The sequence below is a fragment of the Aphis gossypii genome, chromosome X, assembly GCF_020184175.1.
Source record: "Aphis gossypii isolate Hap1 chromosome X, ASM2018417v2, whole genome shotgun sequence".
In the NCBI taxonomy this organism is placed as follows: Eukaryota; Metazoa; Arthropoda; class Insecta; order Hemiptera; family Aphididae; genus Aphis; species Aphis gossypii.
Window position 1 is genome coordinate 37,927,144 of NC_065533.1, and position 27,725 is coordinate 37,954,868.

A 27,725-nucleotide genomic window follows, 5' to 3' on the forward strand; every position below is an offset into this window, starting at 1 on the left:
GTCAAGAAAGACCCCAAAAATCACGAATAATTGTAAAATAAATATTATTATTATAGAGTCGCTCAAATGTCTAAAATATTGACCAGTAGTTGGTATGTATATAATATCTATATCTATAAATTTGTCAGTAAAGTTATAGTCCGTTTTGCTATACATACCCCAAATAAAAACTACTTTTTAAATCCAGTATGAGTCTGTTGTATAGTACGTTTATTGTATAAATAAATATACTTATGTATTTTATACGTAATAGATACGTTTTAATTTTCTATATTCTACGTAGGTAATAACTAATAAATATACTCAAGACAATAAATAACGATATATTTTCTTTATAATATGTTGAAATACGGTTCTCAAAAAAGATTATAATAAGCGTTCATTCTGCCTCATGTATTAGTCTGTTGAACCAATAAAGCGTAATATTATTTTTGTACGTAGGAGTGTAGACTTTGTATAGGTTTAGGACATGTATACTATAGCTACTATATTATTATACTTCTGTCTGCTACTATTATTATAATACGTATATATTTCGTACGCGTAGCGAAAATAAGATAACGCTGTTATACAACATCAAATTATTTCGTAGACATTGAAAAAAAACTAATCCAAACATCGTACTTTTAAAACAGTGACAAATTGTATAAAATAGTGCAATAGTAAAATCCGACACTGTGTCTTATAATGATAGCATAATCCGATTATTACCTATAACTTATTAAAAATTATTTCATTCTATGAAAATGTTTTCGTATAATAATTCGTTAAAGTATTTACATACATTAGCTTAAAAAAAATTTTAAAGTTTTATGAAATTATTTTTTAATTAGGCGTTGTGTACGAAAGAACAGGATACTATCTTAGACCATGTTGCAACAGTGTCGTTTTAAGACAGACTTTGTTTTTAATGATATCATTTTTGATTATGCCATTGTATTAAAACAGCATTTTTTGAAAAAAAAAGTGTATTTATTTAATTTTTACTTAAATAATTTCTTACTTTTTTAAACGACAGTATACATTTCTAATTTCATATATTCCAAAACTCCAAAAATATTTTTACTTAAGTATATTTCGATATGTACATAAAAACCGAATTTTGGAAGAGTAGGTAATGAGTGCAGTGGTTCGAAATTTATTGCACTGAAAATATTTGAAATATGTTACATGTTCCCTGTTCGCCAACTCCCAATTTGCCGACACCCGGTTTTTCGACCAAAAAACTAGTTTTTAATGGTTTTTTTTAAAAAAAACCCAAATCGCCGACAACGATGATAATATAAGCTACATGCTTCATGGCATAGCAATTTATACAACTATAAAAAACTACCTATTACACAATTATTGACATCGATCAATATATTATACAATATACATACATAGGTATATAAAGAATATAAATAACTGAAAAGTCCACTGGCCACTGCGGTTAAAATAAAAATTGTGATTTTAGTTTTTAGTAATGTTTCACTGTGTGAATTTTGGTACATTCATTATAAGATAGTATTTAATATAACATACAACATACATGTACAATTTTTATTACATTTGTTTCGCCGATATGGATTCAGTTGAAAATCAAATCGGACAAAAATCAAGCCTTACTTTTAGTGAGCAATACACAGAATAGACCGGAAACGTGAAGAAAACGAGTACCATTATAAATGCGTGGATAATTATAACGGTCGTCCAATATTAAAAAATATAAATATGGTTATGTCCAAACTTCATAATCACAATCTTGTATGTTCATATATGAATTTATTTGTAATAGGTATTAAAAAAAAGTTATATTATTCCAATTAAAGAAAACGAAATATAATTCATATTGATTTTATTATTTTAATTTTTTTTATCTATATTAATTTCATTATTTATATTAAAATGATGGAAACTTTGACTGTCAAAAAATTAGGAGTCGATAAATTGGAAAATCACTGAACTTATTATAGTGGTGGAAAAGTATCACAGGTGACTCCACAAAATTTTGGACAACCACTTTACTTTTTATTTACCTATACATTTTAAATACTTTCAACCATAATAATTAATACTCAAGAGAATAGTTAAAAATATCCAAGAATTTTGAAAAATGTTCTGTTTCAAAATATGAAATTATAAAAACGTAAATTTTATCATTCTAAAAGGTGAACATTTTAAAAATGTTCTTCTACAATGACATAAAATCCTGTGATAATATCTTCAAAAATAAGTTAAAACGTTTCAAAATAATGTGTATAGATATTTAAATGAATTACAATATACATAATAATATGTATTATTATTTTACATATAATATATATAGAAACCTGCGTCTTTGTTATTGAAAAATGTGCACATGTCGTTGAAAAGTTTTGTACATTTATATAACTGCTTCCTAAGCGTTGTATAATATCAAAATATGCACACATAATATTTCGTGTAATAGAGATATATATATTGTACATCTATAATATTATACTATTGTCCTACCTATTATACAGAGTGATTTTATTAACATAAGACATTATCATTTTATTTGTAATTTATTGCGATTTCGAAGATTATAAGTAGGTACTTGTATTAAAATTGAAATAATTACATAAATACTTATATAGATCGAAATACGTACTAAATCTAATTGTTTAATATTTATGAACCTTTCGGAGCTTGAGTTTAAATATAATCACCATTTGGGGGTTAGGTGCAGGGTATACCTTGACAATCCCTATTTTTTTCTGTCTCTAATTGGCCTGACTAAAAATTTACAATTACGCCAATAAGCTATGGCCTGTGCTTAAAAATTAAAATATATATTTATTATACATATCTACTGTAATAAATATAAAATATAAATTTATAATACATTATTATGTATGTAGTTAAACTAGGTAAAGCAGATTATAATTTTTTATTTTTAGATGTGAATTATTGGTATGTATGACTAAAATTATTTCCAACTTTCCAGATAATGTTTTTGTTAGGTATAATAAAATTTAGTATGGAGCAATGCTCGTTATAACATTCTAATGGTCTAAAAATAAGATGCTACCAAAATTGACTTAGACGAAGCAGTTAATAGATTTTCTAAACTAAAAAGTAGAAGGTATATAGTTAAGCTAGAATAGTTAAATTAATTATTGATTAAAAAACTTATGTACCTATACACACCATTATACTGAATTATTATAATATGTTAATAAATAAAATATAATACATTAGTACATCTTGCATTGGTTAAATCTTAAATGTAAGCACCAAATAAATATTTTTATACCTATACCAAAAGGCAAACAAATAAATTATTAATAATTCGAGTTCATTAAAATATTTCAGGATATAAAACCCTTCAACAGTTCTACTCCACACAATATGCATATTATATACGTCATATACACAAAAGACATATGTAATTACTGTTATGAAGAAAAAGTGATTCGATAATGAAAAAAAAAATGGTCTTCATAAATGTTGGCACCTCTATTAAAAAACAGAAATGGCTTCACTAAGTATAATGTTATTTTTTCTTATATTTTTGCTGATATTTTAAAGTCAGCAAGTTCCATAATCAGAATTTAATTCAAGCTTTTATACTATAAACCATTATTTTGTTAATGAAACCAAGGATGCATAAGTGCTAATTGACCCATAACAAAAAACTAATATAGTTTTTATTTATAAAAATTAGAAATTAAATACTAAGTTTTAAATATTATAGATTTGATTTTTAATACATTCTTATACTTTTTTTATTTAAATATACGATGGTACATTATTATATTAAGATTTAAGACTAAAATCTTTTTAATTAAAACTAGAAAGCCAGCGTTTATGATAAATTGATAAATTAAATTAAAAATAAAATAATGACTGAGACAGGGGTTGAGAATTTAATAAGAGAATATGGTTAGATTAGGAGTACTGAAGGGAGTAGAGGTAAAAAAAAAATAAGAGTCTAGAGTCTGCAAAGAGAGAGGAGAACAGTCAATAAGTAGTATGATGGAGTTTCATCACAGTGCTTCCTCTGGAGCGTGCACAAGGGGGATGCACTGAGAGAAAGTAAATAAGAATAGGAAGTGAACAGATTATATGTTAGTCTCAAACGTGAGAATGCGAGTATAGTCTTTCCATGAAGGGGAAGTGCAAAAAACCATGGTTGTGGGGTATTGGACGTATAAAGTATACGATGCGTCGATGCCACATGCTGTGTGACACAGTAAGAAGGGAGAGAAGCCCATTTGGCTTACCAAGCTTTCCAAATTATGTTCTTATGGGTATAGAAAGGAGTTATTGTAATTTATACACACACACACATATCATATAATATACAATATTTATTTTTTTAGAATATTTTTGTCGTAGATATTTTTTAGTTTTTATGTTTCTCGTATTTTAATCTATTAAATTATCAAAAAAGTTAGGTCAGAGCTAAGAGAGTACCGATCAGCTATACATTAAGCATCGAGTAGATCACTATTACGGTGGGTTAAATTTGAATTCAATGATGTACGAGTATCGTTAAATACGAAAAACGATTCTGAGCGGAAACGGTCTATCAGACTATATTGCCATGTGGTTATGTTTGTTGATATAGTTGTTATTTATTAAAGTCATTTATTTCATTTTTAATAATATGACAAATATATTTTTTAAATTATTAGTACCTATTTAATTATTATAATAATATATATTTATACCACATTATATTATTAACTTATAAAACAGAACATTTAATAACATCTTACTGTAAATAAGTACCGTAAAATAGTAAACAAAGATTTATCATACCTATAAATAAATTTAAAAAATATATTATATTGCTACTAAAATTTAAAATACATAAAAGTTTAAGTTTCGTGAATAATGTTTTTAAATTATAACAACATTATTAATAGATCATTATTTATCGTTTAAATAAGTAATTTCATCCAAATTAAATGGTTAATGGTTTAAAGGTTCAGTATGAACTACTTATGAAGAATGTTAAAATTAAATTCTCAAAACTTATAGTTACAAAAAGAAAAGTGTTTATGAATTTTTAACTACAAAATAGATTGTAATTTTTTACACGAATTTTGTCAAAATTCTAACTTTAAATGCATACAAAAAAAAATTGTGCCTCTATATTTTTAATATTTTTATACAAATCTAAGAATAACTTTTGGGGAATCTTGTTTTAAATTGAATATTAATTTCAATAAGTAGGTATCTATATTATTTATTTTCTTTTTAAATACAATAAAATTCCAAATAACAATTGTAAAACATTCGAACTTGAAATCAGTAGCGTAACTTCAAAATTTGGACTCGGTAGCTAAATTTTCAACGGCTCTTTCTCATATGGCTATGGCATATTATATTATATAGGAAGGTATGAAGATTGAGGAGAAATGCATTCATCTTGCTTAATTTATTTTATAGATGTTTTAAAAATATTATTGTATGTTTTATTAATTCAAAATTGAATTAATTTTGAAATACTAAAAAAAAATATACTGTGATTATAGATCTTACCTAACCTACTCTCATTTTTGAAAATCAACTTATCGCGTACACATCCACAAAAAAAAACCATCACATATCATAGTAAAATCAATAGGTACCTACATTCGTAGCTCTCAGCTCAGAAAATCTAACATCAAAACGATATAAATTAAATTAGGGATCATCGATTCGTGAGATGAGTAGACAACGAATAAACTTCACCAAATTAAGTCGTTTTGTTATTCAAAAATATACCACATACACATATGAAAGCAAACGCAATATGATCAATAATAAGGATATGTCACATCACAAATGGAAATATCAACCACGTACAATGATAAAAGAACCTGCAGTGTATATGGTATATGTGTGTAAATATTGCATCATATTGAAACACTTCCTACGTGAATTGGAACGAATAGAAAGGAAAGTTTTCTCATATTCACCCAATCCACAATAAATCCTGAAAATAAAGAATTTACGCATCCATTATCTAAAAAACAAACGATTTTTTTAGTACTCAGCAATTGTTAAGTGTATTAACGAAAAGGTAATGCAAGTAAATTACTAACCAAGTCAAAACTATAAATAATAATAAAAACAATTTTGATTTTTTTTCTTTCTCAAACAAAGAATAAATTTGAACAAGAATACAAGATAATGTGCATCAAGTGTGATGAAAATCGCCTTACATATAAACCTACAAGGTGATGCGTGGAATAAATTTATATAGGAAGTATATTTTACAAAGATTTCTCTTCGGGTGCAAAAACATGTACAAACAGCCAACCATAATCAGAGCTATTGTCGAAATAGGTACTTTAAAAATTAAACATTTTTATTTGATACTATTTGAAAATGTAATAACTCATAATTGTTTTCTTTTATACAAATAAAAATAACTAAATACATAATGTTAAAAGTTATGTAAAAGTATGTTTCAATTCAAAATTATTAATGACAAGAAAATGTAAAATATAATTGAATATAGTTATTATTTTAGTACCTACTTGAAATCTTCAACAAATATAACTATAAGTTATCATGGAAATTTAAAAATGTTCAGTTATATTTTTTAAAAATGTCTAAAAACATCAAAATATTATTATTTTTATGAAAATATACCTATTTTTGTGACAAATGATTCGAACAAATCTGTAAAATAAAATAAGAGCATGTATGTGATATGCAAATGCCCGCGTTTTCTATCGCATTCAAAATTTTATATCTGTGATTTCATCCCGTAAATGACGTCGCTTGACGAATGATATTTAATAATAATAACGATTCGCTTAGTATCTACCGTACATAATATTATTATAAATAACAATAGGAATATTATTTTCTGTTCGGTAGGGGCGCGTTTATCGATTGTATAACGCGCATAATATTATAATAATGTGTATAATGCTCGTCGTAATAATATTCCGGGGTACAACTGCAGTATACCGAGTGATCCATTTAATTTTCAAAAGTTCAAAAAGTATCAACGTTTTTGGAATTATGTTTACATGACTTTAAGTTATAATGACTATAAGTTGAATGACTATAAGTTATATGACTTTAAGTTATAAAAATACAAAATTTAAAATATGTATACATTCGTTACGAGTTTTTAATTTTCGACAACACGCATTTTTAATTCTTTATTCCAGAGCAGAATATTTATGTAGAGTAAAGTACCTACACTTTCCCATCCATAAAAATTGAATTTTGGATGAGTAATTTATAAGTTTTGATAAACGGAGTGTATATTGGTAAAGGATTATAAAGTGGTCCCACTAATCCGCTCGTTTAAACTTTAAACACTTGATGAAATTAAAAATGTATTATGTTGTCCTTCGAAAGAATAATAAAACACTTTAAAGAATAACAACGGCTATCGAAAAATATATATAATTTTATTAGAAATACAGCGGAACCTAGATAACTCGAATCGGTTAGGGGCGAAAAAAATTCGAGTTATCGAAAATTCGATGACTTATAGAAGTTCGACTTATCGAGGTTCCACTGTACTTACAAGTTACAATATTATGTAAAAGAAATATTTTCAAAAAAAACATACTAACTGACCAAGGGTCTATTCTTTTAATCTTCCCTGAAACAAAACGAACGTGTTACGTGAAATGGATCACTCCGTATAGTCAGGTAGGTATCGGCCTATGGTCGTCGATGATCGGGATTCGGGACGAAAACAAGAATCGACGGCGTTTACAGCTGCGCGGTCGGCGGTCGACGGCGGCGAATCTCCCCGCTCCGCAGCGCGTTACCGCGACCATTGTCTCCGCCGTTGCGTTTATTGTCGTCGGCGCGATATCGCGCGTCATCGATTAAATAATAAAACGTTATTATACGCACAACATCCATATACACATTTATATATATATATATATATTATGACGTATTATTATATAAGCGTTAAGCATACTCGCGTATCGTCGTGTGATATATAAAATTAAATTTAAAACCGTCAGCAGACGTTATGCAAATATACAACCTGCTAAGGTGGTGGGCGAGTTGATTTCTCCATTGAGAAAATGCAATATTGAAATTAATACGGATTGGGAAAAAAACGATTCTTCGCGTGTGAGGAGCATATAACACGAATATTTGTACAAATAAAACTCCTACAAATTTAGGTTATCTCCTGCACAGTGTTAACTTCTGCAAAACCATAGGATAATAAAATAATAATTTTTACAAAAAAATCAAATTCTAAACATTTACTTAACTCTTAAGTAATATTTGACTAAAAATATACTTAACGACGAGATAGACTACGATATCGGCAATAAAGTATGAAGAACCTTCTATACGGTTCACAATTATTATAATTATTTGTGGAGTCGGTAAACTGTATCGCCGAAAAAGGGTTACAGTCATATACTACACCGTAAATTGCTGCCTGGGGCATAAAAAAAATACATATATTAGTTTGAAAAGTCAGTGAACAAAAAGTAGAAAAATTATAGAAAAACAAACATAAATTAAAAACTGTAGAAAAAATGAAATTATAGCAAACACAAAAAAAATAGCTATTCGTGTAGACGTTGTGTGAAAATTATTGACTTATAGTATATTCATACATCATGCACATTTTTACCAGTTTTTTAATTACGAAATTATTAGAATGTTTTTTAGTCACAATTAGAGCTCGGATTTTTATGCACTAAAAAGTATCGAAATATGCCATATAATATGCAGTAAAAATCATGAAAATATGAAAGAATTTTATTTTATTTATTTAAAATTTACAAATTAAGTAAAAATTAAAAATTAGCCGTCGCGGGACTCCTGGCAGACATGAAACATCAAATACAACCCCAAATAGAAGCATTTATCATTCTTTGATCCGAACTCTTACATTCGACCAAGAACATCAGTAGAACGCACGCTTAGCTCTTGTAATTGAGAAGCACAAAGTCGAGCCATACTAACGCGGCGCTCTTCGCTTGCAATTTCTTGTTCTTCTTCAGTCCTTTTATTTACAATGTTTCAAATCCTAGTTGAATTACGGCTTTGTCATGAACGATTTGTTCGTCTTGATCGCGGTATGATATTGTGAAATCATAAAAATAAATTTATTTTTAATTTTAAAATCGATTCATCAATCGTCAGGAGACATTATTATTGTTATTGTAATTTTATAACTAAAAACAATCAAACTAAAATATGAAATTACTAAAATTTCCATCGAAAATCTCAAAATATCTGTTTGAGATGCCGAGCTTTGGCAAATTGAGTCGGCGATCCACGAGTGGGGCGTCGCCATGCCACAGTCGGTTTCACTATACCGTACCGCGCTATTAGATATTTCACATCAAAAATTAATAAATAATTTATTAGGTAATTAAAAACTTAATAAAAAAAAAAATTTTAGAAAATTTTCTGAATAACTTAATGTATTTTTAAAATCACAAACAATAGATTTTCCACAAAATACTATTTTTTCGTCAGTAGTGAAAACCTCAGTTTCTTTGTTTGCTGAAGAAATCCATTCTCGAATTTTATTGCAAATCGAATTACTTATTTTCGGCATATCCACGATTTACTGACTAAACGACAAACGACGTAACTGAGTGGCATGTCGATAACTGACTGATATAGCAAGATAAATTAAGATTATAGGACATAGGTAGACACAAGCGTTTATCTTAATCATTATTCATCTTATTTTTATTTTAATTATTTTTAATATTATTTCTTCTTGATAAAATATTACTTTATACATTTTTTTTTTTTTTTTTTAATTTTCCGTTTAATATGCAATACATTTCAAATTTTGTAAAAATATCAAAAACCATTTAATATGCAGAAATATGCAAAAAAAATTCACCAGTATCTTCAAGCTATTATAATTCATAAAGATTACTGAAAAAATCCGAAAATGTGAAAAGGAAAAAAATATGTAATTGCTTAGAAATCCGCGCTCTAGTCATAATCAACAGAAAAACCAATATTAACGATTATTTTTTAACCATACCAATATTAATACGATTATATTTCCAGCTGAAAAATGAAGAAAAATATTGATTTTTCAAAAATAATAATTACATAATTTCATAATTATACTACATAATAATTTACTTATGAATAAAAAATAATATTTAGGCCTCTAATATTGGTACACAGTTTACAGCAATTTATCTGATATAAATTATTTTAATGATTGAATAATATTAACAAATATGCGTATTGCGTTGTACACTGTACAGTATAATATAATTATTTGAAATTTGATATTCATTTAATTGGTGTAAAAAGAAATGTTCAATTTTAACCATTATCGTATACATATTATATATGAATATAATATGTATATTTGTGTATTACAAAATAAATCTAAAAGCAGTCCAAAATAATATAAAAAAATAGTTAAGCTACAAAAGACTATTAGGTATTAAATTAGTTATATTAACTCGGTATAAATTATGATTATTATTTTTAAATGCCTTAATTATAACTTCAAACTTGTGTTATTTAAATTGTTCAATATATTATTTATTTTAAAACATATTATTTCTAAAAAATAATTTTTCATATTACTTATAATTTATAACAGTTATCAATAATATTATGTATATATATAATACATCATATATGCCAATATATTGATAAAAACAATTTGAAAAAATTTTTCTACTTTCAATTAGGTACAGACATAAGTGCATTGAGAAACATTGTTATCTTTCATCTATACAATATATATATATATATATTTATATTATATTATATAGACAACCTATAGAGTGCATCAGTCTAGACATTCTGGTTGATAATGTACCACTTTTTTTACAAAACATTTTGAAAAAATGGTTAGAAAAAGGTCTCCGAATAGCTACAAGATTACTACATAATATTACCGAGGCCTTAAATGGACAACGATTCACCTTTCAGATTTTTTTTTTAAGTATAAGACACTTTTAGTATGGTCTGTAAGACTGTACGTATTTTGTTTTAGGAATTATTTTATATTTTCATTGAAATATAATGATGAAAAATTACTGACTCTTCAAAATTTGTTTTCTGCGTATTGGGCCACGTGACGTGGTTAAAAAACAATAATATAATAGTATTTAAAAATTTTAAAAATTCGAACTTTGAATAACCTTCAGATTATTGAATAAAAAAAGAGGGTGAGCGTTTTGGTGAATCGCCCTGTACACAGTATACCGTATAACCATATAAATGTACGCGCACTGTATAGACCATATAGATACGTCTCGCAAATGCTGTAATATAAACCGTGACGAGCGAAACGATTCGTTTCCGGGGCGTTCGGTCCGGTGTAAACACCCGCGGGAAAAAAAGTAGCAGACGGCAGCGAGTATATACCTCTCCACTCCATCGTCACCACAACGCCGTTTCCGTATTAGGCGCGCTAAACGCGGTGGCGACGAAGGTGAACGACGGTATGACAACACCGCGTGAAAGCACTTTAAACGAGACCGGGGGAGGGAGAAAAAAAAGCGAACTGTACGCATCAAAAAACTGCAAAATCGCGAAAAGCTGCAATAACTTTTTTTTTTCATATTACCCGCAGCTTCCTGCAAATGTGCATGCCTGTGTGTATACCAACGGTAGTGTTTTGTGTTTTACGCTGCCGTCATATTGTCAGTGACGTATAATATCTGAGACTCGACCCGCGAGGGACCGTAATAAAATTGTTAATAATGTAAAAGTGAGTATATTGTATATAATTATAAAACCCTTAAATCAGTGGCGGATCTATATCCGCCGCTAGTGCCGTATAAACAATCTGTGTATATTTAGTATATTCTTTAATTAATCAGGATTTTTCTAGAATATAATCAACTATAATAACGATTTTGTGATAGCTTGCATTATGGCCACCAAATCACATACTTCACAATACTAACACAATTACATATACGTGATGAATACATTTCGCAATAACTTTCGGCACATCAAACGAAATATACCCCCTTCCTCCCGTGGTGTATAAAAAAAAATCTGTTTGCACTACTGACTTAAATTAATCAGTTTTATTATGATGTAAAAATATTATATAAATTTATAAAGACCAATACTTTTCTAATTTACTGGTGCACAATAATATGGGACTTGATACACACTCATTTTTTTGTACGGGGTGACGATATTTTTAAAAACATATTCACGACCAATTATATAAAATATATAAAAAATCAATTTTCATCAACTTTGTTACATTATTTATTTAATAATTTCCACAATTAACATTCATAATAGTTAGTTTATCTCTTAATAAAATAATGCAGCTGTAAATGTACCAAAGTCAACCAGAAATTTACCATATCTATAGTGGGGTCGACCGGTCTTATGCTGTCCCATTTTGAATTTTAGTCAACCTGCAATTCAGTTTTTAGTCGAATACTCGAGTATTACATAAGTGTACCTCTACCTATACGTCTTCTATAGCACTTCAGTTCGTATACTATACATAGACTTTCTCACCCAGAGTCAATATCACTATATAAGACAAAGAAGCCAATTCAAAAATGAATATTCACATATTTAATATATTTCATATATAGTATAGAATAATGGGATCTCATTTTATCGGGTCAATTTTTTTTCGGCTAAGCGAACGCGTGTGTTCCCGCCGGGTGTCATTATACAATATAGGCGCTAACAAAAAAAAAATTGGTTTTCGACCTGCACATGTTACCTATATACTCGTGTATGGTGCATATACATTGTACATATTATATGCATGGCAAATCGAAAATCGAAATATGTTTTCGATGTAAACTGTCCAAGTTAGCGTATAGCAATCCCCCGTCGAGTCATTATATTGAGAAGACTGAAAAAACCATAGGTACGTATAGAAAATAACCGGTGGGGGTCACTCGCAATTCATTTGGACAGCTTAAATCGAAAACATCTCTCGGTCGCAATAACCACAATATATACACCTGTATATAGTATATACATTATACATCTATAGGTCTCAACACATAGGGTATAAAAAAATCATTTTTTTTTTTGTCAGCACCAATAAATAATATACATATATATATATGTATAAAAGAGAGTCCCAGATCACTTGCTCACTAAGCCGAGGGGAAAACATGTACACGATAAAGTGATGATGGCCGCATATAACGGTGTGTATAAGTATGATCCGAATAATGCAATATATACACAATAATGAAATCTCGTCAATAGATAATAAGTGGACTAAAAACTTGATGAAACTCTCAATAAAACCATAAGTATTGCAGTGAATTAGTTATTGAAGTCACTATATTATATAAATTAATACATATTTAAAAAAAAAAAAAACGTTTATAATATACTAGTTATTATTATTATATTATGTACCTTATTATTTATGTATTATTTAATTTAAGCTTATAAGTTATGTAACTCATGTGTACAACCGATACAAGCTTTTAATACTCAAAGGTGGATCATTATTAATTATTCTAATTATTTTATTATTATTTCTATCTATTATAAATATTTATGTCAAGCCTCGTTTACGTGATTTACTTTTGGTAGTCATTTAGGTCGAATCATTTCTAATCATAGGTGTAGCTAAGGGTGGCAGCAGGGTATGAGGTAGCACCCCTAAAGCTTACGTTTTTTTTAAACAAAGTTCAACTTGTGTCCAATTTGTTGATTTTTCATTTATTATTGCAATGAATTCATCCCATAAATGATTTTCAAAAGTGAACCGTGAAACGCAACTTTAAAGCCTAAATAAACCTATTTCTACAATAAAAAACAAATTAATAACTAAAAAATGTATATGTTATTATTAAAAAATCGTATACAAGACTACCTACGTTTTATAATATTTATATATGAAGATCCTTATTCTAAGAATACAGTATATATATATACACCTAAACATAATAATACCACAATGCGTGAACACTCGAAACGTTAAAACACTTTTCCTATATACGGTTGCTGCAGTCACCACCGAAAATTTGTCAAGTGCCTGCCCCTCCTCTCTCTCTCTCTTACAGATTATATATGGTGTATAGTGGCTGTAAATAGGGGTGAGACGATTCCTGGAATAACCGTTCGCCCCCATACACGCATTGTAGTCCCTCGTGAGATTCGTATCGACGGTATGTACACATAATATTTGCACGGGTGGGTTGGGTTGTTACAACGTGCATAGGTAATACTAATAATATATAGCTGCACGCCGCAATGGTGTTCGTGCACCTTGTTTTCACTCTTTGCTCATACTTACATAAACACACACACACACACACACATGCACACAATAATACTATATGGTTTTATCGACCGAGATGTCCTTTCGTTCGAGTGTTATACGTAGGTATAGGTACATATAAAATATAAATAATATGTATACGTCATATAACGTTGTGGTAAAACGGCGTCACATTTCAGTCAGACACAGTTTTGGAGTAGATATCTGTATAGATATAGATATACCTACCCAATTCGTTTACAGGACAATTATTATTATGTACACTGATATATTATTAAACGAGATTCCTGTATGATATATTACTATTTTACTGTCAAGAGTGATTTGGATGAGAGGGGACAGTTGCCAGTTTCCCCTTTGATACTTGGGCAAACATTTCGTTTGCTTCCCCCTACAGTTTTAAGTTCTAATTCATTGAATACGACAATACATACATGTTGTTATATTATTTTTCCGTGTAATGCGTTTAATGTAAATATATAGGTATCTTATTAGTTATTGTTAATAACTGATTTATCTTTAAAACATTCGTATACTGTAATATAGGTACCAACACATGACAACAATATTAATATGTACATGTAATTGCTTCTATTAGATTGTTGTTAATTTTTTAGTATGATGACATTTTTTCAACTTTAATATTGTAATGGTGGTGGGGTGTTCGGGCTTGAATCACCATTCCCTTGTGTATCCTGCGCATTCACAACACAAACATATTCTATGACCTACGTCGTCCGCGTCCTGTCTATAGCATAATATAGATAAGAAAGCCAAGCAATGTACGATCACGATTTACAATGTAATTAAAAGTATCTGGTTATTGTTTTTAGGCGCACAAACACGTGTGCGGTATTGCGCAGTGTTCTAGTATGTATGCACATTACACACGTTACACGATCGCATCGGTGTGCGCGCGCGCGAGTTTACTCTCTTTAGGTGCGTTCACACATGCACGACGCACATAATGTAACATTTAATAATAATAATAATAATAATAATAATATAATAATAATAATATGCGACGACGTATATTATATTTATACTGTGACCGAGTGTGGGTGTTCGTGTGTGCGCAGACGTCGTACGATGAGGAAAAAGTAACACATTATTATAAATAGGACCCTGATTTGTATGCACTTAAAAGTAAAAACGTACGAAATAATATATGCATTTATTTACGCACTTATTATCGTCATCGTTATAAAATGTGTGCATTAAAAATATGCGAAACGCGCAGATGGAAAAAAAATGTACATTCAGATTCATTTAATTGAAAATGGTCGAAAAAAAAATGTACAACATGTATGCCTATTAAATAATTGAAATAATTGAACTGTACATTGAAGTTACACAACACATTAGCTCATTTTATTGCACAGTGTATTTTGAGTGTCCGTTCGTTAAAATAAAATTCATGAATATAAATCAAAATACAAAAAAAAGTAAATAGAGTTAAAGGCAAGTGGGTTCTGCTCTGCTATAGATATAGTGTATACATTAAGTGTCGAGTGGGTCACTGTAATGGGAGTGTCAAATTTGAATTCAGTAATATATCATTGTAATCATTGTATACCAAAGACGATTTTGAGCGGAGGCTATATCATTAAGTGTATTTCATGATATAGTTATTAAAGTAATTTATTTTACTTTTAGTCTTGCGGTAAATTGATTTATTTTTTCCGAATATATTATAAATATATTATATTACTATAATTAATTAACACACACTACATACACATTATAAAATTAATACATTAATCATTGTGCTTAGAATCTAAAATAGTACATTTTTATTTATTATTTGGAGAATAACAGTTAACTAAAAATATGGATACATTATCTCATCAAAATGCACACCGGCTTTCAGAAAATATGTTTTTGAATCTAGAAAAACTTGGTTCTATATCCAATATTGAATATATGTGTATGACGTATGGTATCCATCAAAGAGTATAAAGTACACTCAGTCACTAAACAATAAACATAGATGTTTACATTAGTTTTTCGTTATCAACGTTTTTGTTGTGGTTTCCGTACAAGAAATTCTATCTTGTTCTTTCAGTTTTATTTATGCACAATATTATTATTGATTTCAATCGATAATAATTAGACCTAAGATCAACGATTTGATATACGTAAGTACGTATTATGTATTATGAGTAAAAATAATCGAAATGTGGATGTATCGGTTATATCAGGACATTTCAACTACCTACTAAAGTCATCCCGTATTTTTTTATTAGTCAATTGGACAAATATAAGCTAAATATAAATATATATAAATTATTAAATGTATTTTTAACTTAATTATCTACAATATTTATGTATAATATATGGCATAGTTAATGATTTAAGCTCCTAAATAGTAATTAGTAGTAGATTTGAGGGAGTGATGGAGCGAATAGCGATCCACCCCTTAGTAATTGATTAATTTCTTTTATTTGCGAAAAAGTAAATAACCTATAACAATTATTATTTTGATAATCATTCTTTTTTTTTTAATCTATTATATTATGGTTAGGTATATAGAAATAATATAGTAAATAGTAATATACCTATTTGTAAAGTTGACGTTTCGTTTTGACAAAGTATATCGAACCTAAATATTCCAAACTACCATTACGAAATCTCACATCTAATAATTTAGTTTAATTAGTTTTAATCAACCAATTTTGTACCATATAAATACTGTATGGGTGCCCATAATATCGATCGTACACCACGGTTTACGCTAAGAAAATTTTAGAACTGCACAAGTAGGTACCTGTATACACATTTTGACATGAGAATATACCATTTCCCCAATTAACCTAGCTAATATACCGTTCTCAAATTTTACAACATGAATATCAAAATAAATATACCTACCTAGTTAAATTAAATATACCTTGTACTACGTCACTACAAGATAATCTAACTCTGAAACAAAATATTCACCTAAAAGTATTTTTATATTTCAAACAAAACTCAAAAATATCTTACTTGGAAAATCGAGTACAAATAATATAAAAATAGCAGGAATTTCAAACGACAAATTTAACAATGTACTGAGCGGAAGCGCAAGAACAAATAACTTGTAGGCTGGTATTAATACAATAATACACATCATAGAAAACATTTAATACATTACAATCCACATGGTTGTATTCTAATATTATTATGATAATATAGTTTTATTATGCGTCATGAATTATAACTTAAATACAAATTGTTTTTGTATAGTATTATACCTAGTGTACCTAGGTATTAGTTATTTTTTTACAATGCTAAAAACCTACCTAGCAATAAGTACTGCACATTAACGCGAACCCTGTGTTCCTGTCGTACACAATATTATAATTATTCGTAAGAATATTTTCGGCGGAACATAATGTTATAATGATCTTTACTGGTCGAAAATCGTATATTTTATACCCTTAAATCCGAGGCACCTCCCACCGACCCCACGTGACATTGATATCATGCCCATATAATATAATATTATATAAGCTGCACATAAAACCGGAGCGATAAATCGAACGATAATAATTATAATATTATAAATCGCGCAAAGCAACGGCGGAAAGGGTGAAGAGGAGAGGAGAAAAAACAAAAATAAAGAGGAAGCGAGAAAACCGCCGCCGCCGCCACGTTAGAGGGGTGGCGGCACACCAGGCCGTAACGAGTAGCGCCGCCGCCGCCGCGCGTGGTGGCGCGCGTGAGCGCAAATTACCGAACGCCGTGCGCGGGCGCGAAGCGCGCGAGAGCGATAGAAACGTCGGGCGGCGGCGGCGGCGGAGCGAGAGAGAGAGCGATCGAGTGAGCCTGCCTCGCGGTGTTCCTCGAATTGCGACCGTGTTGGAATCGCGCGGGCTTCGGACGTTATTACCGTTTCACTCTTTCGTCTATTTATTTACATTTTTTTTTTTTCGCCTCTTTCTTCTTTTTCTTCTCCTCCTAATTTCCCCCCGACGGACGTTACGAACTTTTACGCGATTCCGGGACGGGCCCTCCCCCCCCTCCTTCGTGCGTTGTGTGCGTCGTAGGTAAATACGCGTGGGAAAAAATTCGGGCACCCTCCCCACCCCGTCCGCATAACGTTTTATATTCCGATCGGTCGCCGCCGCCGCCGCCGCCACCGCTTACCCACCGTGCGTGCCTTCGCGCGCGCCGCGTATGTGCGTAGTCGTTCGCATCAGTACCGCAGTACACGCACACGCACACGCACTCGACCCACTCGATGACCGCCTGCTGCCTCCACCATCACCACCACTACCGCCACCACCCACAGACCAACGATATCCCCTCCGCCCCCCACCAGTGTCGACGACGACGACGACGACGCATCAGCGGCGGCGGCGGCGGTGGTGGTACGTCATGTCCAGGCCGCACCGGCGCCCGTCTGCCGTGAAGGTTCGCGCGCAGTTTTTACTTCGGCCCGCGGCCGCCATGTGAGCGAAATATTTTCCTCCACGCACGCACTCACACACGCACACACATTGTTGTCGCCGCCGCCGCCGCCGCTGTCGTCGTAGTCGCCGTTTTTCGGTCGTCGCGTTTCGTATCGCCGGTGCACACGACCACCGCCGCGCCGCCGATATCGTCGTTCGCCGTTCGTATTAGTTCGCCGTCGACGGGGCCGCTGCAGAACGAGGTAGGTTTAATTACACATTATTATTATTATTAGTGGTAATTATTATTGTTATTGTTTTTGTTATGTAATTTTAGTGCACTCGATGATTTATTTATTTTTTTTCCAATTTTTTTTTTTTTTAATTATATCCGCGCCAAATATTAATTTCTATTTTTAATTTTTTTTCAAACTATTTCATTTTTTTTTTTCGTCGTTTTGACAGTAATTTTTTATTTTATCCAATCGGATTTTCAAATTTTTCTTCGTCCGATCAAACGTTTTACAAATTTTTTTTTTTTTAATTATTATTTTTGTCATCGAGTGCGCTCTTTTTCGCGCTGCTACGGGGCGCCGCCGTACGCTATCGGTGAGTGTTGATACATGAAATGCACCCAGTGTAGTACTAGGTCGTCGCAATAACAATAATAACATTAATTATTTGTTGTTGTTGTTATTATTGTCATCAGCTGCTGTTTGTATAGGGGTGATTATCGTTGTTTTTATAACATCCCGTATAATATAAAATATCAATTCGACTTGTGTTGACCAATCGCGTAGATATCGACCGCGCGGGTTTCGTCGGTCAGTCTCGTTCGCATTCACCCCTAACACGACCGCCAGCTATTATAATATTATATATTATTTTTTTCGATGTTTTAAAATTTAATATTTGTTAGTCACACTTCGTCGTCGTCGTCATCGTCTGTCGAGGGTTGTCGACGAACTGACGACGGTCCCGTTTGTTTACAATAGTATTATTATTATTGTCGTTTTCACTTTTTCCCCATCGGGTGGGGGCGGCGTATTACAGTAGCCACACACCAGGTATAATAATAATATCGTACACGTCCGTTCACCCCCGCTCGGTGGAGGTTGTTTTTCTTATCAACGATTGCAGCTTTTTTATTTTCGCGGAAGTACCGTCTTGACGAGTCCGACAATATTGTAATATTAATATTATTGTAAACTATGACGGTAGATGACTTTTATAATAATTCTTAATTGCAATATTTATTGTAATTAAGTACCTACACTGTGATGACGGAGCGCCGTTTCGAATTTTCCGTTTTCGATGCTATGGTGCACTTGTTTTGCCTTTTTTAGTACGAAAAATTAAGTAATTTGATAATTAGATAAAACGTAATATTATTTAGAAGGTAGATATAGGTATTTATCTATCTGCGTCTCCGCACACGAGTTGTGATACAAACATATTTCGCTTGAAAACATTTATGAAGAGAAAATAACTCTATAAATAACTCTTTTTACTTTTTAGAAACCAATATGAATAAAAATTAATTATATTGAATATAATATTATGTATTTTTATTTTGAGAAAGTCTGTTTTTTAATTTAACTATATAGGTAATACGTTTTAAATTTATATTTGTGTAGAGAATGTAACAATTAAGAATGTTAATGTATTTTTTGTGTACAATTAATATAAATCGTTTGATGATGATTAAAGTAGGTACATTGATTATGGGAGATTTTTTTTATGCACCTATTAGGATTACTATTAAACTATTTTATAGACCTTTTAAATTCACATTATGCTTTTAATAATTTAGAAATTGTATTTTAATTACTCTTAGCACAATTTACTATCTTAACATTTTTAGTTTTTGTGGGTAATTCAATGTGGTTTAGTACATCAGTAAACAGTCTAAGACTAAAAAATATAAGTACAATTTTTATCTTTTCAGTCACTAAATTAATGTTTAATTTTCAATGATTTTGATTTTTATATATTTTATGATTTTTTCAAATTAATTTTTCTTTGAGATACCTACTATGAATTAGTTTAATTGATCACTAAGTAATCACTAGTTTATTTAATTTAATAATGTGACTATTTATTTTCAGATGAACATAAGTCAATAATGGGCGGAATGGATACAGACCAATTATATTCCGTGCGTTGGAATGAATTCCACACAAGTATTATAACATCATTCAGACATTTACTTGATCAAGAAGACTTTATAGATGTTACTATTGCTTGTGATGGTCATTCATTTACTGCCCATAAAGTTGTGCTTTCTGCATGTAGTCCGTACTTCAGATCTCTGCTCAAGGTATGGCCTTGAAATTATATGTGTATCTAATACTTGAAGTAATTTAATGTACCTACCTTATTTATTCCTCATTATTTTTTAGGCAAATCCATGCCAACATCCCATTGTTATCCTTCGCGATGTTAAGAAACAAGAAATGGAAGCATTATTAAGTTTCATGTACAATGGAGAAGTTCGGATTAATCAAGAACATTTACCAGAATTTTTGAAGACTGCTCGTAGCTTGCAAGTACGAGGTCTTGTTGATTTTACTAAAGAAAACCAACCAGTAAGTCATAAACTAGTCATAGATGATTATGTATTTTGGAAGTCATTGATTGTTTTATTTTTGTTTAATTTATTAGTCCTCGTGGGGAAGTTCAAGCGTAGTTCCAGTTGATGTGGTTGGAAAAAATAAAGCCAGTGATAATTTACCTAGCCCACCATATAAAAGACAACGTAATAACTCTGAACAGTTGACTACTCAACCATTAACTCCTAGTAGTAGTTATAATGCCGATAGAGATAAAGATACACCATCACTACTTGTTCAAGCATTGGAATTGAATCAATCACAATCAAGTCAGGTAATAAATGTACCTACTCAATAGTTGGGTAAAAATAAGTATGTTTACTAATTCTTGTATATGTTTGAATTTAAAGAATAAAAATACAGTAGACTCATCAGTTACTGGTCATTCGTCTGATGAAGAAGATAGTAATTCTGGAGATTCAGATGGCAGTCATACAGTTAATGATAATACACGTTCAGATGTAAATCAACAAAATAATGAAATTGCAATTCAACCTCAAATATCTCAGGCCCGACATTCAAAACTAGAACCTGTAGATTTTTTATCAAGTAGTGGTAATAATCATGACCTACACAATACATCAATCTCAATTGAGCAACAATCCAGGCATTCTTTTCCTACATCAATTTCATCTGGAGTTTCAATTATAAGTAGCTTACAAGGTTTGTTTATTTTATGCTAGATCTTATGTATTTTTAATATTAAATACATCATAAATATGTTAATTATTTTAGGATTACCAGGTCTATTACCAGGTCCATCAGGCATACACAACAATAGCCAGGAAAACAGCTATGGTGAGTGAATATTTATATTATGCTTACTAACAAAAATTGCTACATGCTTTAAAAATGAAAGTTAGACATTATATTAGTTATTATCAATAACTAAAAACTATTATATAACATATCGATTACTTCACAAAAAAGGTATAAATTTAAGTCTAAAGCTTAAGAATTATTAAAATTAAACTGCACTTCTGTGTATGCCATGCAAAATTATGTGCAGTATTATATTAAATGATATTATAAATAAGTATTACATTTTATGTTATGATATTAATAACCTCTGGTTACTAAATTTAAATTTAAATTGTATTTTGTATGTAACTTGAGAATTATAGCTTATTGGTATATTAATCATAATATTAATGGATTATACCCAAAAAAGAAGAATTATCTAAGACATTTGATTAATTAAATTTCAGTTACTATGTAACTATGATCGTAATAAATAAAAATAAAAATAGTCCAATTTAAATTATGAGCTAATCTTGTTTACCATTTCTTAAAATTTTCTATGGGTTTTCTCAAGGTAAATTTTGATTATATAGCAATTATAACCATTAACTCTTAGCTCTATTTTATTAATTGAGTTTGTTTTACAATTGATGTTTCTAAATTTTTAAGATGAGTGTTTAAGTTAGACTTAATTACAAATATAGTAGGAGTATTAGATACTTGTAATGTTTTCTTAAAAAAGCAAGTAGATGATTTAAATGTTGTCCAGCAGGAGAACACTCCATAGCCTACAGAAATCAGTTCTTTGGCATCTCGAGCTATCGAGACTAGTTAGCAGGGTGTTATTTTTACAGATTAGTAGAATTGGTGTGTTTTCTCATTTGATAGAACATTGTTTTTATTCAAAACAGAAGGAAGTATAGACTTTTTTTTTAAATATGAATTTTGAATATATAAAAAATCAGAAAATTAATGGTTTTATGTTTTCTTCTACTGATTACTATTACTTATAAACTTAGAACTTTTAAATTATAATGATTTATATAACTTGTATTGCTGTATGTTTTATGTTAATATTATTTTGTGCAATAATTACATTAAAATGTACAAAATGTGAACGTCTTTCCCAAGCTCACATTCCATCTAGTTTTTTTTATATTTATAAAAATTCAATTTTTGTAGTGATTGAATGTTGGTTACTTTTTTCATTTATTTCTAAAACATAATATATACTATTATATATTTTTACTTATTTTAATAATAATGTAAATAAATTAAAATGATAAAAAATTAATATAAATAAAAAAAAAATATTAATTATTGAATAACAAAACTTGGTGAAAAAGTAAATCTCTGTTTGATGGTAAATTAATCAATTCAAAATTTTGAAATAATAAAATTTACCTAATTGTCTTGTTATTTAAATTTTATGTATACAATACATGGGTGTAGGTAGGCAATATTTTCAGAGGGGTTTTTGGTCTAGATATACATTAAATTTAATTCACAATATTTATTTTAAAAATGTTTTATCTTTAATTTTGGGGGGTGATTGAACATTCAAAATATTCCCCTTACGCCCATAATACAATAGCAATCTAATTTTAAATGCGTATTATTATTATTTTTACTTATTAATGAATATAACTGAAAAATATTAATTGGGTTAATAAAAATGTCAAAAAAACAAATTAGTTTTCTTTTTTTAAAATTATACACGCAACATAAAAGTAAATTATTATTTGATTTCTCTTAATTTGTTAAAAAAATATTTAAATATTCTAAGCATTCATTATAGTTTTTCAATTAAAAAAAATAAAACACTTCCATTACATGACAGAAACAATTAAGATCTTACATTCAATATATTTTAAGTATTTTATCAGAAAAATATTAGTATATTTTTTGTTTTGTTCATTTTACATGTGAACACATTGTTGATTCCTCTTTGTATTGAGATTTTATTGTATCAATAATAGAATTTTTTTTGAGATATTTGCTTATAATCAAGTTAATAATAAATGTGTGTTTATAATTTTATGTTAATTAATTAATTAATCAAAATTAATTTGTACATAGTTTGTTTTGTGTACCACCAAAATATAAATCCCTCTTTGAAAAATTAAATTGTTTTTAAAAGATAAAATTAACTTATAAATCTTAGAGGTTTAAGAATAGTATGAAATAGGACATAATAATAATAGTAAAAAAAAAAAAAAACATTAAGTTGGCTAATGATAAAGAATAAAACAACGTTTAATAATAGCTCTACTATGCACTGATGAATTATGAGTAATTTTACAATATTAAAAGAAATACAAAGTATAAATACATTAAGTGAATTGGCTCATTATCTTTAATTTATTAAAATATATTGGCTTTTCAGGATGATAATTTTTTTAAAAGACTTGTTAAGCCAAATATTTTATGTTTTTGTTTTTCATATTTAAATCTACCTATTAATTATATTTATATCAGTTGTACATTGTAATATATGTAATCAATGTTAAAAATGTTCATTAAAAATTTTAAATTGTGCATCGTAGAAATGTTTTTAGACAGTTTAATTTAATTAAACAATTTATATCCTGATGAATTTTTTTCTAATGAATATCGGTTAGTAGTCAAGTTGTAGCATTAGTTCGAAATTAGTTCATGCCCTATTGATTTGATATTTAATATTTATTCTTAAAATAGATAACATTTAGTATTACATTCTACGTAAACATCAGGTTATCTACCTGAAAGTTAAACTGAAATTGACCGACATATAACTTTTGATAAATTGTTTTTAAAACCTATGGTTTCTGATTACGTACAATTAATTTAAAATAAACATCTCGAAACTAAAATGTGCAATGATATATTTTTCTGTATTCTGTTTATGCGAGATGGTATAATTGGACGCGACAATCAATTCATATTGGATAATTTAAAGTTTAGACAGTACATTTTTTCATTTCCTCTGTATATTTCAATAATATTTATGTATGTATAAAATATATAGTAATATAATTTATATTAATACTCTTTGTGTAATTAAATCGAACCATCAACATATTTTATTTCTATGCTCTAACGAGAAGAATACTTAATATTTTTTCCCATCTGGAAAACATATAGGTATGTGTAATCCGAACGAACTCGAAATGAATACCTTATTTTTATTATTTATGACATAATATTATAATATAATATTATGTACGTTTTCCTTTTTAAGACAATTTAAAACTAACTGTATACTAATCTAGTTATCTCATTAATTATGCTCCACTAGACGTTTCTGCGTTCATTGAACATATAATCGGAGTTGTTTAAGACTAAATTGTTTTGTTATAAATATTTTCGCTACCAAGACTTAAGATAAAAATAGTATTACGCGCAGGCATCGTTTGTTAGTACACTTCAAAGAACTCGAAAATGTATACATTTAACGATCTTAAAGTTCGTATCAATTTTCGTGTATTTAAAAAGTTCGTTTGAATATTTATACAAAACATATTCCACACAGTTTACTAATAAAAATAATATTTAATGTTAGGTTAACCTAAATGAAATAAAATACTATACATTATACAATACGAGTATACCTAAGATAGATACAAGTTACACATTATATTTATAATTATAATAACTATTAATATTATACACTTGCTCAATTGAAATTAATTAAAAGTTTTAATTAGAAATATTTATATAATATTTATAATATTACATTTATTGATTTTAAATCGATAACAGTTGAAACTTATATAGAAACTGCTATATGATATTAGCGTTCATATTTTTCGTTAGTATACTTCACAATATTTTAAATAGGTTTCAATTTAATTTTTGCGGTGTGTACAAAATAATAAGTCATCTGTATTCAAAAAACTCTGATCTTAGTGTATATTACACTAATTACATTATACGATCAAAAAAATAAAAATAAAGAACTATTTATATACGTATAGATTCATTAGTAGGTTATCAAAATATTATTTAATATGTGTGTTATACTAATTAATATTCACAGTAGCGTTTAATACATTTAATGCGAAAACATTGATTAAATATTCTTGTTGATTAAATTATTATTGAAAATCGTCTGTATGACTGTATAGATAGCTTAATTTTTAATAACTATGTGTTTCATGTTAAATATTACTAAAGTTCTTACTACCTAAATTAATGCCATTGAGAAAATCATATTGTCAATTGGTATCCCTTTGATTTATACGTATACTTTATGTGAATGTGAATTATTTTCAAAAAAATAAAATTATCTGAATAGTTAGTAATATACTGTTGACGTTGTAGTATTTGTGTTGATGTAGACAGTTTTTGTCGTCATATTATAAATATAACTAGGTTGGGTAGTATTCAGATAATTTCTTGTTGAAATATATTTTTATAACATAATATTATTGTGTATAATATATATGGGTTTGGGAATCCGGTTAAACGCATATGAATGAGTTTATTCATTATTGAGCTACTCTTGCTTACTTAATTTGAAATAAACATTTTCTTCTGTTTACAGCAATTCATGATTATTTTTATTGAAAATGTGTTTTTTCTTAATTCATAACACAGATATATTTTATGCTGCATATGGATAGTGCTTAATTTACATATATCGATTATTTATGAATATTAAAATATAATAATAATAAATATAAATATTATATTAAGTTGGTACTTTTTCAAAATTAAAATTAAGAAAAAATCTGCATAATAGTTATTCTATAAATTGTTTAAAAAAGTTCTTGCCTCATTATTTTTGTAAAATATTAATTATTCGATAAAACTATAAAATAAACTAAAATACCATTTAAAATAATTCTGTAGTATTACACACAACAATTATATTTTATAAATTAACAAAAATCTGGTTGTTGATGAATTCCAGTCTTTTTCACGGTTCTGCCACATTTTTGAGTTGCACATTTTAAGAATCGTCCGGAACACATGTGTACGGCACATGGTGAGATCGTGCAATAAATATTGTAAGGCACTGCTGTATAAATATGGTTCATAATAAAGTGACCTTAGTTTTTGGACCGTCTAATTATAATATGTTGGCACCGAAAAAATTAAACTAAATATGAGTAATTATTCTTCATTACGTAAATTGTAGGAGTATTCGTTGCAATATGATTAATATTTATTATTTTAAACATAATTCAAAGCATACAATTTAACAAAAATCTAATAATAGATCATTTTATTCATTGTTTATTACATTTTAGATGAGATTTGTTTAATTATTATTTTTAGTTCCTAAATCATAAACAATAAACAATATTTTTGTCTAAAAAGTTATCTCAATTGGGGTTTTTTTTATCACCCCGAAAATTAAACAATTATTGAACTTCGAAGAGTATCAAATACAATTCTCGAATTATCAATAAAATAAAATAATAATACCATAGATTGTGGGTATTGTAAAATTTAAATCGTGTATAATTTGTTTTTAATTGGATTGTTTTTTTTTTCAAAAATAATTCATGACAGTGTACATTAGACAACAGACAATTTTTTGGTGATTTTTTTATATGTATTTGCTTTTAATACTTGAAGTTTAAACATTGATCCAAATAATTTAAAGTTGATACTTGTAAAGCTGGATCGCTCGAGACGACGGAATTAACCATTCCGCTGTCTGTATGCACTAATAATTATTTGTTAAATATGATTCGACTTAAGACATATGTTCGATTTGAAACGCTAAACATTTAAACTAAAACAATTTAATGATATTATAATTTTAACTACTACGGAATAAACATTTTACGTATTGAAAATGCTATCAAATTATAAATTACAATGCGTTATTAAATTGTATAG

At 28.8% G+C, this 27,725-nt stretch overlaps 1 protein-coding gene across 2 annotated transcripts in view; it reads left to right on the forward strand.

Moving 5' to 3' along the window:
* The first annotated feature begins 17,979 nt into the window (after window positions 1-17,979).
* LOC114121116 (protein abrupt-like) overlaps window positions 17,980-27,725 on the forward strand; it is a 28,336-nt gene continuing 18,590 nt past the window's right edge. The window contains exons 1-6 of one of the 2 annotated variants that reach the window (XM_027983284.2): window positions 17,980-18,803; window positions 20,649-20,860; window positions 20,943-21,128; window positions 21,205-21,426; window positions 21,503-21,815; window positions 21,888-21,950. In XM_027983284.2, coding sequence (XP_027839085.2) covers window positions 20,666-20,860; window positions 20,943-21,128; window positions 21,205-21,426; window positions 21,503-21,815; window positions 21,888-21,950 — 979 coding nt within the window. In that variant the 5' untranslated portion in view covers window positions 17,980-18,803; window positions 20,649-20,665. The remainder of the gene's footprint in view (window positions 18,804-20,648; window positions 20,861-20,942; window positions 21,129-21,204; window positions 21,427-21,502; window positions 21,816-21,887; window positions 21,951-27,725) is intronic. The other variant, XM_027983285.2, reaches the window with a different exon arrangement.